The sequence below is a fragment of the Puntigrus tetrazona genome, chromosome 7 (genome assembly GCF_018831695.1).
Source record: "Puntigrus tetrazona isolate hp1 chromosome 7, ASM1883169v1, whole genome shotgun sequence".
Taxonomy (NCBI): domain Eukaryota; kingdom Metazoa; phylum Chordata; class Actinopteri; order Cypriniformes; family Cyprinidae; genus Puntigrus; species Puntigrus tetrazona.
In genome coordinates, this window is record NC_056705.1 from 6,672,481 (window position 1) to 6,687,952 (window position 15,472).

The 15,472-nt window shown below is 38.0% G+C and overlaps 3 protein-coding genes and 1 long non-coding RNA gene across 6 annotated transcripts; 3 read left to right on the plus strand and 1 right to left on the minus strand.

Moving 5' to 3' along the window:
* The first annotated feature begins 113 nt into the window (after positions 1-113).
* LOC122348989 lies at positions 114-6,689 on the plus strand. Its single transcript, XM_043244910.1, is given in 6 exon segments — positions 114-416; positions 923-1,016; positions 1,210-3,608; positions 3,910-3,976; positions 4,739-5,093; positions 5,095-6,689. Coding segments are annotated over 3 exon segments (1,614 nt in total). The 5' UTR covers positions 114-416; positions 923-1,016; positions 1,210-3,608; positions 3,910-3,965; the 3' UTR covers positions 6,343-6,689.
* A 32-nt stretch (positions 6,690-6,721) lies between these two features.
* LOC122348986 (probable serine/threonine-protein kinase DDB_G0284251) lies at positions 6,722-11,077 on the minus strand. 3 transcript variants are annotated; one of them, XM_043244901.1, is made up of 10 exons: positions 10,768-11,077; positions 10,264-10,401; positions 10,101-10,170; positions 9,897-10,000; positions 9,459-9,542; positions 9,313-9,374; positions 9,130-9,216; positions 8,983-9,037; positions 8,441-8,629; positions 6,722-7,583 (listed from the first exon to the last, which is right to left on the minus strand). In XM_043244901.1, the coding sequence occupies exons 2-10, from the start codon at positions 10,387-10,389 to the stop codon at positions 6,723-6,725; spliced, it is 1,638 nt and encodes a 545-aa protein (XP_043100836.1). In that variant the 5' UTR covers positions 10,390-10,401; positions 10,768-11,077; the 3' UTR covers position 6,722. The 3 variants fall into 3 exon arrangements, with proteins under 3 accessions (XP_043100836.1, XP_043100838.1, XP_043100837.1); XM_043244903.1 differs by lacking the exon at positions 10,768-11,077 and having other exon boundaries at positions 9,897-10,022; positions 10,264-10,329; XM_043244902.1 differs by lacking the exon at positions 10,768-11,077 and having other exon boundaries at positions 9,897-10,022; positions 10,101-10,373.
* Positions 7,123-7,882, plus strand: LOC122349057. Its single transcript, XR_006251411.1, has 2 exons — positions 7,123-7,257; positions 7,349-7,882. It is a non-coding gene; the product is annotated as an uncharacterized LOC122349057 (long non-coding RNA).
* A 2,228-nt stretch (positions 11,078-13,305) lies between the features above and the next one.
* Positions 13,306-15,470, plus strand: LOC122349471 (GTP-binding protein A-like; the record flags this gene model as incomplete). Its single annotated transcript, XM_043245512.1, has 3 exons — positions 13,306-13,623; positions 13,958-14,012; positions 14,762-15,470. Coding segments are annotated over exons 2-3 (720 nt in total), but the record flags the coding sequence as incomplete, so codon positions are not given.
* Between the last annotated feature and the right edge of the window lie 2 nt (positions 15,471-15,472).

Sequence of the window (15,472 nt, forward strand, 5' to 3'; positions counted from 1 at the left end):
CACTAACCTGATTTTAGCAGGTGCAACATCTTTGTGGAACAATATTGTGATTTAACCAATCAGATGTGAAGAAACGGTGTGAAGTTTAGGCTTTTGTACGTCAGTGTCAGTCATCTGCCATTGAATCTGATTTTAGGCATTACTCATGGGTGATATGATCGGTAAAGACTATAGTTTTAGATTCAGATGTTGTCCCGGAGGTTAACAAAATCATTATTATTTTAATAATAATATAATTATTTTAGCTGAATGTTTGTTTTGTTATAACATGTTATTTTCCCCCGGTGAATGATTGGCCCTCTGGAGACTTTTATTATGAAAGTGATATTGCTGATACGTTTATTGTGAAGTGCGGTTCAAGCAGAAGAAGAAGAAGAAGAAGATGGATGGGTTCCCAGAGTCTCAGAGTACCGGAGGTAAATAACACGAAAACAGCCAAAGGTGAAATGAGGACATCAGTTTTTTTTGTAGAATATTTTTATTATGTTCCTCGCTGGATGATTTATGCGTACTGTACACAGTAACATCCTCTTAGACCTTAAAATTTGTTGATTTGAATATTGCATAGGTTTAAGGATGAATGTCGTTTAATTGTGCTATCTAACCATGTCTTTATGAACTACGTTTGGAAATATGAACTATTTAAAGGTGTTTTTGATCATAATTACTTTGACAGAGATTCAGTTTCAATTAACTTATTAATGTAAAAAGCCGTCTGCTCTAGAGGGTTGAGAAGAGCACAAAGTCAGTGGTGTATATTTACGATTTTATATTTTGTGTACCATGGTCTTTGTTAATAAAGCGTTATGTTTGATTTATGAGCTATGCTAAATGCTAGTATTAACGCGTAATGTTGTTGTTCTACAGGCTTTTCTTATAAGTTTCTCTCTCAAAATGACAATATTGTATTTGCCTGTTTCAGCTCTTACCGTGTTTTCTGGAGAAAATGCGAGGAAAACAAAAAGGAGAAAAGGCAAAAGTCAGAGCAAGAGCAAAGAGCGACCTCCCAAAGTGCTGTAAGAGAACGGGTTTTAAGCATTACTCACTTAAATATGAATTATTGGGTGTTAGTTAGATGTGATTAGTGCACGATGAACCAGCTGTTTTATGAAGCAAAAACCGTGTTATTGTAAACGCATACGTACGACAAATAGCGCGCTGCGCTACAATTTAAAAATGCGCAATTTTGTTTGTTCCTGTTCCCTCTAGGTTAGTTTTTAGTTATCTCAAAAGCCAATTGGTTGCGCTCTATATGAGAGATTTCTCTTCGGTCGAGCAGGGCGTGCAGAGACTGCATTTTATCATCAGGACATTCGAAGAAGATTTCAGACGTGCTTCTGGAGCCATCACGAACGCCTCGGTTGTGGAAGTGGCCGGAGGATTGATGGTGGGCTTGGGGTTACTTTTAGCTCCGGCGCATCGGGGAGCTTCTGCTCTTATCACGGGGGCCGGAGTAGCTGGGCTTTCAGGCGCTGCGATCGCTGATAAAGTCTGGAACAAGAAGATCATGGGCCTGCAGGACAAATTAATACGAGACGCTGATGCTGCAGTGAAGGAAATCCAGAATAAAATCAGCCCTATGATGGACGCGATGAGAGAGATCAGCAGGCAGGTTCACGAAATACTGACAGACCTCAGTTACCCAGAGCGTGACGTCGGGTATTTAAATAAATACTTCTCATCTGCCGGTGAATTAGTGCGCTTCTTACAGATTTATGACATTAGTGTGCTGGCCGGGCAGATAACGTCTCAAACATGTCTGATTGGAAACCGTTTCATCGGAGCTCTGCCCATTAGAACGGCTCTCGAAATGATGTGGATAGAAATATTTCAGTTACAGAATGCCATGGAAGAAATCACGAAAACGATAGATAGAATAGCAGATCAGCCTGATTAATGCATTCACGTGTAATATCACAAACACCGCTTTTACTCTATGTTATAGGCAGACGGATTCGTGTTTTGCGTCTCCAAAGAAGACTTGCGTTTTTATTTGTGCACTCTAATACAAGTGTCAAGTGAATTACATTGTTATCGATCTTTGTTTAAAATAGCCCCGCTTGTTGAGATACGTTTTAGCAGAAAAAGCCATTTTCCGCGCTAATGCTAGCAGTGGTGAAAATAAACAAAGCAAAAAACAGGAAGCGTATTTTATTTAGCGATCTTGAAGTCTGCCAAATGCACGCCTTCGATAAACTCATTTTCAGTCTGAACAGCTTCTTAAGTATGTTTTGTGCCGTTGCTGTCATTTCCTTGTCTTGTACAAGAATAGTTACTTTGAAAAGTGTACACTGAGGCCATCTATTGTCGAAAAAACACACTGAAACGCAGAATGAGCGACCTTTTAATGTTACTGCTGATGCCAACGGTGTTGCATTGAAAAATAACTAAAGGATCTTCAGCAGTTTCTGGATGAGAATAAATAAAGAAATGTTTTGTCTGAGGCATGAAAAATAATTAAATGTCCTAATTGAGCTGTGGCCTATTCCTGGTTTTCTGTCTATGAAACCAAAAATCATTATATTTAAGGGGAAAAAACCGGGATCGAAGGTCTTCTATCAGGTGACCTCACAGAAATCATGTGCCAGGTGTATTTAAATCCATGCGCTAACTCAAATGACATAAATTACACTAATAATTATAAATGTATCGATCTGCTTTGTTTGCCACGGGACACAAAAGGCAGTTTTTTCCAAAATGCTGTGACTGACAACAGAATAAAATACACTCTAACTTGAAACTTAGATCGGGATAGTAATAAACGTATTACTAATTACTAATTAACTATAATATTTTCAGGAATTAACTATTTATTCTGCATCTGCAACGCATCATCCATTAGTGAGGCTCTGATTATCATCTATTCACGGAGGTCCTTTATAAATCCCTTAACTTTCATTTGGCTCTTGGTGAGCTTCATCTTTGGACCATATAAGTGAAAGGAAGCTGTTCTGAAGGAGTGTAATGTCTCTGAAAATAAACCTTTGATCCTTTGCAAGTTTTTATTCTGTATATGGATATATATAGGTGAGCGTGCTTTAATATTTAGTTGAGATTGTAAGAGTCTCAAAAGAAGCCCTTATGAAAAAATAAAAGAAGAGAAGTCTGATCAACGTAAATACACATTCACTCGTCCAAATCACAGCTGTACTTATAAAAAAAGTTATAAAAGTTTTAGAAAAGCGATTTATTTTATACCAGTGTTTTTACCTGGAAGATAAAATAAAACTAGTTTTGCAGTGCACCATAAACAAAACTTTTATCTGCACAGCAATACAATCCTTTTAAAAGTTGGATCAAAGATGTAGTCATGAGATCTCTGTAATCTTATCTGTAAGATAATTCTCAAGACTCATGAGCACACTTTGGCTGAGTTCAAAGGTTGTTTTCATTGAATGTTAAAATGTTTCCTTAATGTGTGTGACATGATTGAATGATGAATGGGATTATTGATTTAGACCCTTCTAATGCCATAATTTCTAATATATTTCCAAAACTTCATCAAGTAAACCAAAACAAGTAGGCTTTGGTCGTTGGTGGCTGAAAATATCTCCACCTTTCTGGATTACCTCATGTTCTGGGAGCGCTCTCTCTGAGGAGGTAAGAAAGTACGTTTGTACTTTAGGTTTACAGGCAGTGGATTAATCTGTGCATTGTTGTTAAATGCATTTTGGCATTTTAGCCAAATGCATGACAACCAGCTATTCCAATAATTAATTATACTGAAGAATTTGGTTGGGAAGAACTTCAGTTTTGGCAAATCTTGACACAGACGGGTGTGTGGAAAATTACATGTGAAAGCAAAAATGTCTTTCCGAATATTTAATGTGTAAATATAGTAAATGTCTTAAATAGAAATATGTTGCTGTACTAATAAAGTAAGGTAATGAATTGTTGTTTTGTAAGCAGACTAAGAGTAGGTGAAGATCTTCTGTGAGGTGGACACATTCAAACCAGATTGCACTATGAGTTTCGGGTGAGTTAAATAGTATGTCCTTTCTACAGAAGGGAGCATTAGCCTATTTACTGTTTTTCCTTTTTCTCTTTCTTATTTGTAATATAGGAATGAAGGTAATTATCTATGGACTTTCTGGAGAATCTCTGCTGTACATTAATCCCAAATTTGGAACTTAACAAATGTGTACTGAAAAAAAAAGAAAAAAAAAAAGCTATGCACCTACGTAAGGTGTACTGAATCAATTCATAATTTTGGCACAGAGACCCGAAGAACAAAACATCCATAGAATGTGACACTTGCTATTCATTAAAAGCTATTTCAATCAGCCAAAACAGCATTACATTCCAAAAAAGTGAAAACATTAACAGAGTACATATGGATGATGGAGGGAATGGAGATGTTGTGTTGAGTGTATGACACTAGGAGAGTTTGTGGGAGCCCAAACACCAATGAAACTAGGTGTGGAGAATAGATGACCACATAGGCCAAAACCGCATCTGCTCACTCATTCTGTTCTGAGGAGCCAAGACGAGTCTCAACCCACTCAGTCCATAGTTGTTTCATGAAGGACGCAACATCTCTGTTCCCTCCTTTAGGGAACAAGGGTTACCATACATAACCTAGGCTTAAACCTTGCTCTTCTAAGCAGAGAGCAACCAGAAGGCAGAGATCCTTCGGTCAGATCTTTCTTTACATTTATTCTGTTCATGTTAAAAGGTATGTAACGCAAAATATCTTACATTCTTGCTGGACATATTTATTTTCCTCTATATTTTACAGACAACCAAGTCTTTCACCATCCAGATCAACCCTTATTGATCGAGGTCCTCCAAAACGATTCCGTCTAGACACAGAGAGAAAAGTCCTTGATGAAAATGAGAAAGTCAGAAAATGGACTTATGGGTTAAAAGATGCCAGTAAACGAAACCAAATTGTTCTGCTGGTGGGAGAGACGGGCGCTGGTAAGACGACTCTCATCAACACCATGGTCAACTATTTACTGGGCGTGAGGTTTGAGGATGAAATATGGTATGAAATCACAGAGGAAGAAGCAAAGGACCAGTCAGAATCACAAACCTCTGAAATCACCATGTATGAGGTCTTTCCTGTAAAGAGTCCCATGTCTCTCACCATCATTGATAGATACTCCAGGCTACGGAGACACTAGAGGACTGGACAAAGACCTGGAAGTCGCTGAGAATTTATCTGCACTGTTTCAGAGCAATGACGGAGTTCGTGAAGTCGACGCTGTGTGTTTCGTGATTCAAGCATCTAAGAATCGTCTCTCAGACCGACAGCATTATATTATCAGTTCAATTCTGTCTTTGTTTGGAAAAGACATTGTGGACAACATTGTGTTTTTAATCACACACTCTGATGGTCTTCCACCCAAAAATGTCCTTGGTGCCATTAAAAAAGCTAAAATCCCCTGCAGACGAGACAAAAGTGGCGATCCTGTTCATTTCTTGTTCAACAACAGACAGGCTGAAGAACGTCACACCAGAGAACGTCATGTTCGAGCTCAAAGAGTTGCCTGGGAAGACAGTGTGGAAGAGATGAAGAATTTACTTCAGTCTCTGGACCAAAAAGACAGAAGGAGTTTGGAGTTGACTTCAGACGTCCTGATCGAGCGCGTTCGATTTGAAGCATCCATCAGCAACTTACAGCTGCGAGTTCAAGAGAAAGAGTCAAAGAAGCTTAAAAAAGTTCAGATCCAAGAGGCAATGAGACAAAACAAAGAAAAGATTGATACATGTACAAACTTTACCATTAAAGTCAAAGAGACAGTGAAGATGAAGGTGCCCATTGAGAGTGAATCATGGAAGCACAGGAAGGCGACGACCTGCACCGTCTGTGAGGAAAACTGTCATGAGTTTGACTGCTGGTGGGTTTCTAATCCCAGCCAATGTGAAGTTATGAAAAATGGCTACTGTACCGTGTGCACGGGAAGGTGTCACCACAGCAAACACCTCAAAGAAAACAAGAAATACGTCATCAGAAACTCCAGCATGATATTTGAGTTTGCAGAATTTAGAAAGGAATATTATAAAGTTCAAGAGGAGTCGAAGAGGTTTTCGGTTATAATGGATGACCTTGACCATGAACTGGAGGCGCTTGAGGAACAAAAGTCAAATCTTCTGTTTACTGCCTATGACAACATCAAGAATCTGTCCAAGATCGCATTAAAACCAAACTCTGCCTTCACTCTTCAGCACCTGGACTTCTTCATCCCCAGAGTGAGAGAAGCTGGGAAAGGAAACTGGGTCCAAGAGCTTGAAGAAATGAAGAAAAACGCTGAAACTGAAGAAGCAAATAAAGACGCTTTGAGTTATCTTAAAGCTGGTCTGTCAAACTGGAACCTTTCTTCGGTGGGCACTGAATGAATACAAATGGAATTGTTTAATGCAATTGAAGACGACTGCTTACTGACTTGCTTATCTCAAATTACTTTTCACTAACAAAGCAAGCTTGGTAATATCTCCAATCATTATCATCATTAATTGTGGCTAATGTACATAAGTAGCCACAAACAAAGATTTATTCATTATGTTAATTTTGATTAAATACTTTAGTTGATATCCATTAACTCTTTTGCTTTTATTTTGTTATTTCACACTGTTTGTTGTACAACATAAGTAAAATATCTATGACCAAGTTAGCCAAACTTCTTCTAGCACTTTGTTTTAAAAGTACCACTGAAGTACCACACACTAGCTGCTACTACAATCAAAACGTTTATCTATGATGAAAGAACAAACAGTGATCATTCTTGATTATCTGCGTTTGGCGTCTTAGAGTTTGGGTTCAGTGCATCTTGTAGCGTATCCAGAATCATCTGAAGCTCATCTGCAGCGTCTTTTATTTTTGTCACAAATTTCATAGTCTCAGACTTCAGCTCCGCCTGCTGAGCGTTTGTAGTGTCACTGTTTGACCCTATAGTTTGGTTGCTGGTGGACTTTGGCCGACTCGATTTTAAAGCATAATCTCTGCGCATGTTGTGGATTTCTCTGGAGTCGAGAAACACGAAGAAGATGTCAACAGCTATGAAAAGCGCAGATAAAACCCCAGTAACGGTCTCTGCCATGCGAACCGCTCTTGCAGCCTGAGCTGCGATTTTCCCTACGTTTACAATTTGAGTTAAACGAAGAAGCTCCGGGATTCCTCCCAGTCCTCGTCCAAGTCGAGCTCCAACACTCATCCCAGACTGCGGATTGGAAAGTGATCCACTGCTTGTTGAAAAGTCTTTTTCTAGAGTTTCAACTGCTATTGAGATGTTTTGGATGCAGCATACAGTGGAGGTGATTTTGTCCTGGAACTCTGTTATAATCATTTTAATCTTTTGTCGGTTGGTTTGCTGGCTAACCATGTTTGTTATATTGCTGGCACCAGCTGCTATTCCACCAGCTACTGCCGTACCGATTCCCACTCCTGTTACTATCAGAGATGCTCCGAGAGTGAAGGGAGCCAGAATGAGTCCCACCACGGATGTGATTCCTCCAGCCAGACCGACTACACCTCCTGTGAGACTGCTGACGGTTGTGTTGAAGTGGACCATCTCCAATCCTTCTGCCAACTTTCTTAGTACATCTAGAATCTTATAAAGCTCAATGATGTTTTTAACACTCTGAAAAACAATCAAATGGTAAAAATTAGGCCTGCATGATTAATCTAACGTGGTTGTCATGCGATCTTTCAATCTAGAAGAGTTCTGAGATCAGTGGTATCTCCATACAAAGACTAGAGGGCGCTTAAATACAAATATGTCCCGCACAACAAAGATTATGCACCTCAAATTGACGAGGAGCTGTGGAACACTGTTTTAGCCAAAATTAACTATAGTGCTCGCTTAAATCTCTTCAGTTTAAAGTTGTTTACAGAATTCATTTCACTAAAGCAAATAAAATAAAAAAACTTTTATCAGAAGATGATAGGTGCAATAGTTTCTTGTTGTCCCCAGCAGACCATACTCATACATTTTACACTTGTCCTAGTCTGAATTCTTACTGGTCCTCTTTTTTTGATACAATGTCAAAAGCTCTTAGTGTTTCTGTGATACCTTGTCCAATAACAGCAATTTTTGGAATATCTCCTGTTGATGGCTTATATAAGAAGCACCATGCCGATATTATTGCCTTTACCTCGTTGATAGCCAAAAGACGTATACTGTTACACTGGAAATCCTCATGCCCCCCTCCCAACCTCTCTTGGTTGAAAGATTTGTTGTTCTTACATTTGGAAAAAATCAAATACTTTATCAGTGACTCTGTCAATTCCTTCTATAAAACGTGGAATCCACTGCTTTCTTTTGTTGAGACCATACCTGTATTATAGATACAGCTTTTTTAATTTTTTATAAATTGACTTATTTTTACTTTATTATAAATTATTTTACCCCCCCTGTGCAGCCAAATCAATGCCGAAGTCATAAAAATCAAGTAATTTCATAAAAACTAAAATGTAAACATTAGTACGCTAGTTTACCTTTTTGTGAAGGTGTTCGATGATAAAAGGCCTCATTAAGATCTCAGTGACAGACGGCCGGTTCTTTGGATCCTTCTGGAGTGTGTCTTTCACCAGCTGATGAAGCTCTTTGGAAATGGTGTTGGGAAGAGCTTCATAGGAGCAGGTGAGTATCCTCCTAACAATCTCAACTGTTCTTCTTTCTGCAAACTAAGAGAAATACAGATACGACTTAACAAGCTGGTGGGATCTCAAATAGTTAAGAATGCTAGTTAAAATGGTTGCCCGTATAGTTTTTTTTTATAGTTTGAAAATACAATAGATATTTAATTAATTGTATTAATAAGAGTACATAATTACATAAAATACATATTGTGTGTGTGAACATATTCTCCAATATATACAGTTTACTGCTTATTTATTTTACAATTTGAATACTAGATAACGTATATAAATGATTGCAAGCTGTACAGTTCTATTTCTGTGATTTAAATTACATTTCTGCAATATATGACAAACTCAATATATTTATACTAAGAATAAAAGTAAAGCGTAAATCGTACCGCACGCTTAAGCTTGCACAGCTCGTAGGTGACGCATCCCAACCTCCAAATCTCACTGCAAAAGAAAGTAAATGTTATAAATGTTTTTCAGTGCTTTGATTTAGGAAATATTTATAGAGCATGTAAACACTGCAATTCCTCTATTACGTCTTCTCATCGTAAGGTTTGCAACTCATATTTTCAGGTGCAATGTATGCAAGATCTTCCGTTTCTGTTGAGCGTGCTTCAGTGGACCTAGAAATACACGGGACATATCATGTTCTTCGTGTGGACTGATGCATTATTTCTTGCTGAAGGGTGTGCATTGTTTTGAAGTAAAGCTGCACATACCGTTCATGAAGCTCTCCAAACTCTCCAAGACGAATGATACCACACGCAGTGAAAAACAAGCTCTGTCAAAAGAAGTTTAAATACAGGCATATTTAAACAGGCATAAGAAAACACTTTAATAGACTTTCACTTAATTGCGTTTGTACCTTGGGCTGCAGGTTTTTATGTGGGATGTGTTTATCATGTAGATACTTTAATGCCATGCAGATCTCCACAATCCAGTCCAGAATCTGTGCATTAGAGTTTTATTAAAAAAAGAAAATGTACTATTTTTATTCCAATGCATTTATTGCCATACATTCAATTTCCAGTTAAAGGCATTTCATTGTTAAATGCAGAGAACATTGTTGTGTAGCTCAGCTTAGTTTAAACAGGACAACTATGTTTTGTAGTAACCATTTAAATGGGCAAGTTATGGGATTTAATTACAGTTTAGCATCATTATAATATTACATCTTTAAATGCTGAAACATACTGTACCTCGNTATGTTTTGTAGTAACCATTTAAATGGGCAAGTTATGGGATTTAATTACAGTTTAGCATCATTTAATATTACATCTTTAAATGCTGAAACATACTGTACCTCATTCTCAGTAAATGTATCTGCTTTCTGTATTTTGTGCTTGATTTTCTGAGCAAGATCTCCACCTTCACAGTGCTCCACTACAAGATACAAGCAGTCGGGACCTGGAAGAAGATTCATTCATCACTGTATTTTAAATAATCAAAGTGATCAAACTACTCGAAGTAATAGTGAATAAATCTATAAGGATCAATATAATTCAACCTGTGATGACTTCCTTGTGATGGACAATGTGTGGATGATGGAGTTGTAGGAGAAGGTTTAAATCGTTTTCCTAAACCAGACATATACTGCTGTATTACAGTTCGTCTCTCGTTAATGAACATAAATGCTAAAATATCATCCAGACTGTAAATGTTCACCTTACCTGTCCATTATTGAAGGTTTTAATAACAAAATGATCACCGCCTTTATTTTTCACCAGGACCATCTGCTTATCTTCACTCACTACTGTGTAGCCTGGATATTGTACAGTTGACCGTTTATTGCCCATCTCTGAATGTTTCTATGAAGCAATATTTGAGAAAATAAAAGTTATTTCTGAACCCACACAGACAAGTATTATTATAATATCATTAAGGCCTTTTAAGTAGCAGAGAGACAAAGATGGCAATAATGAGCTGTAAAACTGATTGGGCAGAAATTTGGAGGACCACAATAAACTGGACAAAAACATCAGCAAAAGACGAAGAAAGCATTCAGAAATGCCAGGGATAGAGAAATCAACCCATCTGCAAACCAAAAGCAAACAGAAAACACTGTACGCTGTATAGAGGCTCATGTCCCAACGCAAAGATGAAAAAAAACAAGGAAGTCCAAAAGCTAATAGTTCCTCAGAGAATACCTGAAGAGCTAAAGATGCAGCTCTTACCTTCTGTCACTCTCTTCCTGGAGTCTCACTCTCTCTCTCTCGCTCTCTCTATCTGAGAAGACTGACCCCTACATGCTTGAAAGAGAATTACAAATATGTGATCTGTTATGAGTTTAGTCAAAATGACTATAAAGAGCATTTATTAACACTAAACCTATTTACTTTCATAATATGTGTCTTAAATACAGTGGTTATGGAAAGTATTCAGACCCCCTTAAATGTTTCACTCTCATTTATATTGCAGCCATTTCCTAAAATCATTTAAGTTCATTTTTTTTCTCATTAATGTACACACAGCACCCCATATTGACAGAAAAACACAGAATTGTTGACATTTATTAAAAAAGAAAAACTGAAATATCACATGGTCCTAAGTATTCAGACCCTTTGCTGTGACACTCAGATCATCCTTGAGATGGTTCTACACCTTCATTTGAGTCCAGCTGTGTTTGATTATACTGATTGGACTTGATTAGGAAAGCCACGCACCTGTATATATAAGAACTTACAGCTCACAGTGCATGTCAGAGAAAATGAGAATCATGAGGTCAAAGGAACTGCCANCCATATTGACAGAAAAACACAGAATTGTTGACATTTATTAAAAAAGAAAAACTGAAATATCACGTGGTCCTAAGTATTCAGACCCTTTGCTGTGACACTCAGATCATCCTTGAGATGGTTCTACACCTTCATTTGAGTCCACCTGTGTTTGATTATACTGATTGGACTTGATTAGGAAAGCCACGCACCTGTATATATAAGAACTTACAGCTCACAGTGCATGTCAGAGAAAATGAGAATCATGCGGTCAAAGGAACTGCCCGAAGAGCTCAGAGACAGAATTGTGGCAAGACACAGAACTGGCCAAGGTTACAAAAAAATTCTGCTGCACTTAAGGTTCCTAAGAGCACAGTGGCCTCCATAAGAGCCTTGGTGGGAGAGGTAAAGAAGAACCCAACGATCACTGTGGCTGAGCTCCAGAGATGCAGTCAGGAGAAAGATGTAGAAAGTCAACCATCACTACAGCCCTCCGCCAGTCGGGGCTCACCTCAGTGCAAGACACATAAACGCCTGCATGGAAATACCTGAAGGACTCCAAGATGGTGAGAAATAAGATTCTCTGGTTTGAGAACAGGATTTAACTTTTTGGCCTTAATTCTAAGCGGTATGTGTGGAGATCACCTGTCCAATACAGTCCCAACAGTGAAGCGTGGTGGTGGCAGCTTCATGCTGTTACGGGTGTTTTNCGCCTGCATGGAAATACCTGAAGGACTCCAAGATGGTGAGAAATAAGATTCTCTGGTTTGAGACCAAGATTTAACTTTTTGGCCTTAATTCTAAGCGGTATGTGTGGAGATCACCTGTCCAATACAGTCCCAACAGTGAAGCGTGGTGGTGGCAGCTTCATGCTGTTACGGGTGTTTATCAGCTGCAGGGACAGGACGACTGGTTGTAATCGAGGGAAAGATGCAGTTCGTGCAGAGATAAGAGCTCCCTCTGCTGGCTTGGTTCTGCAGAAATGCTTTGGAAACTGTGTATGTGTTTCTACATCGCTTGAATGTCCTGAATGAGAGAGTCTGACGGCATTAGACTGTGAGAATCAATAAAAATGTTTTTTTAAGCAATGCACACTTTGGGCCCAGTAATATCAATTAAGCATTGTGCCAATGCCACAGCCTACCTGAGTATTATTGCTGACCATGTCCTTCCCTTTATGACCACAGTGTACCCATCTTCTGATGGTTACTTCCAGCAGGATAACACGCCATGTCATAAAGAGCGAATCATCTCAGATTGGTTTCTTGAACATGACAGTGAGTTCACTGTACTCAAATGGCCTCCACAGTCACCAGATCTCAATCTTTGGGATGTGGTGGAACGGGAGATTCCCATCATGGATCTGCAGCTGACAAATCAGCAGCCACAGCGTGATGCTATCATGTCAATATGGACCAAAATCTCTGTTTGCAGTACCTTGTTGAATCAAAAGGGGGGCAAACCCGGTATTAGTAAGGTGTACCTTTATAAAGTGGCCGGTGAGTGTATAATATAAGACGGCAAAAGATAATACAAGAGAAAATGACAAAAAAATCTGGATAGTCTTGCAAACAGACCTCTATAACCTGTTAGCAAAATACGCATTCTCATTGTCGACTAATGATTTCTGATTGTTCCTAGTGGTTTCACAGCTAATTCTTCTTTCTTTTGCAGTTAGCGTGTGTTTTCTTCTTCAGCTGAACTATAAAAATGCTAAATACAACCCAGCACTGGGTAAAATATATAAACAAACCGTTTCAACTGTTCAACCAAGAGTGCATCCACTGGTTAGAAACAACCCAACTGCTAGGTCTGATAATGATTATTTGTAAAAACAAATAAAAAAATAAAAAAAATAGTCTCATCATGGAGGTGTTATAAAATGTTTGAACAAATTTTTATTAAGAATGAGTGGCTGCTGTTGTGCAGTAGCTGCCAATGGGTGATGTTTAGATGATTATGTAGTCCAATTTACACCTGCTGATGTATATCATATGTCTCTTTATTGTTTGCCATTCAGAAAAGCTAGTAGTGTGGATCTATGCTATAATCATAACCATAAAATCTTATCTATAAAATAATTCTCAAAAACCACACCCAAACTATCACGAGTACAAAGGTTGTTGTCGTGAAATATAAAAGTATATGTATAAAAGATTTCCTTAACATGGGTGAGACTGAGATCCCTAGGCATGAAAATTCTGAAAATTCATAGTCTGCAGATTTTAATTGTACCTCTGGACTGGAATTATCTTTTGTTTCATCAATGATTAGGATCATTCCTAATCCTGTCCCAGAAGTGTTTTCTCTGAGGAGGTAGGGTTCGCTCTTTATATATTCGCTCACTTTAATCGGTGTGTTTAGACCTCGATGTGTGTTTGGATTTGAAGATGTTTGAGTGAAAAATACAAACATTGCTGCAAATGCAATGCCTAAAACTGTCTTCCAAAACCAAAGCATTAAATAAATTAATAAACAAGCCAGTTTTTAAATAAACCATTAGGTCAATTTCAGAGCTGATTGGTTAGCTAAACATTCGACACAGACACTGAAGGAATATTTGTGTTTAATAAAGTGTCTCATCTTGTTTTGTTGGACCTTTATATCCCTATAGGTGATTTAATGGATGTTAATTGTTGTTTTTATAAAGCAGGCTGGAGAGTCTGTGACCTCTGTGAAGTCGACATAATCACCATGAATTCCAGGTAAGGTACAAATCACATGCTTTGACAAAAGGGTAAACTTAAAAAAATTGGAAGGCAATTAAGTTCAATATTTGACTATATTAAGCTGAGTTTTGTGATGCTCTGTGGTGAACTGACTTTTAAGTCAATCCAACAGTCATGTTTTTGTCACAACTCTACCTGTGTCACAATCAAAGAAACTGAAAAATCAACAGAAAAGGGTCAGTTTATTGATTTTAATATTTATGTTAATAATCTAGGTTAATAACATTTGTTTTTACATTGTGTTCCCATCCATGTCATGATGATAAGCAGTGGGGGCTATACAGAGGCCATTCCCACATGTTGTGTTTTTGTAATCGATTATTTAATTTACTTTTTAATTAACGATTTTTTTTACTTAGGGCCACTTAGGGCCTATTACCACAAGAACCTACAACAATTGAACACAAACTGCAATATTAATGTCAAAATTTTTACTTTTAAAATAATAGTTTCAGTTTATGACTTTTAGGTCTAGTTAGGATTAGGCCATAGTTCACTTAGGACATCTAAGTATTTTTTATAAACACGCTTTATAAAAACAGCTTTGCCTTGTCTATAAAACATGGGGCATAAGTCAGAATTTTGACTTTGACTTTTATTAATTATGATATTGACTTTATCATGATAATCCTAATTTTGACTTTTTTTTAGGCATATTTTTTTCTTAGCTAACTGAAATGGCCTTCTGTAAGTTTCTGACTTTTTCCCACATCTTTATTGCACAGACAGCCGATTCATCTACCACGCAGACTAACTTTTATTCATGAAGGTCCTCCTAAACGATACCGTCTACATACAGAGAGAAACACGCTTGATGAATATGGAAAAGTCAGAAAATGGACATATGGGATAAAACAGCCCAGTAAAACAAACAAAATCATTCTGCTGGTGGGAGAGACTGGTGTTGGAAAGACGACTCTCATCAACACCATGGTCAACTACTTAATGGGAGTGAAGTTTAAAGATGAAATATGGTACGAAATCACAGAAGAGCAAAGCAGAGATCAGTCAGAATCACAAACCTCTGAAATCACCATGTATGAGGTTTGTCCTTCGAAGAGTCCCATGTCTCTCAGTATCATTGATACTCCAGGCTACGGAGACACTAGAGGACTGGACAAAGATCTGGAAGTCGCTGAGAACTTAGCCACTCTGTTTCAGAGCAATGATGGAGTTCGTGAAGTCGACGCTGTCTGCTTCGTGACTCAAGCGTCTAAGAATCGTCTCTCAGANCGACAGCATTATATTATCAGTTCAATTCTGTCTTTGTTTGGGAAAGACATTGTTGAAAACATTGTGTTTTTAATCACACACTCTGATGGTATGGCTCCCATAAACGTCATCGGAGCCATTAATAAAGCTAAAATCCCCTGCAGACGAGATGAAAGTGGCCAACCTGTTTATTTTGTATTCAACAATCGACAGGCTGATGAACG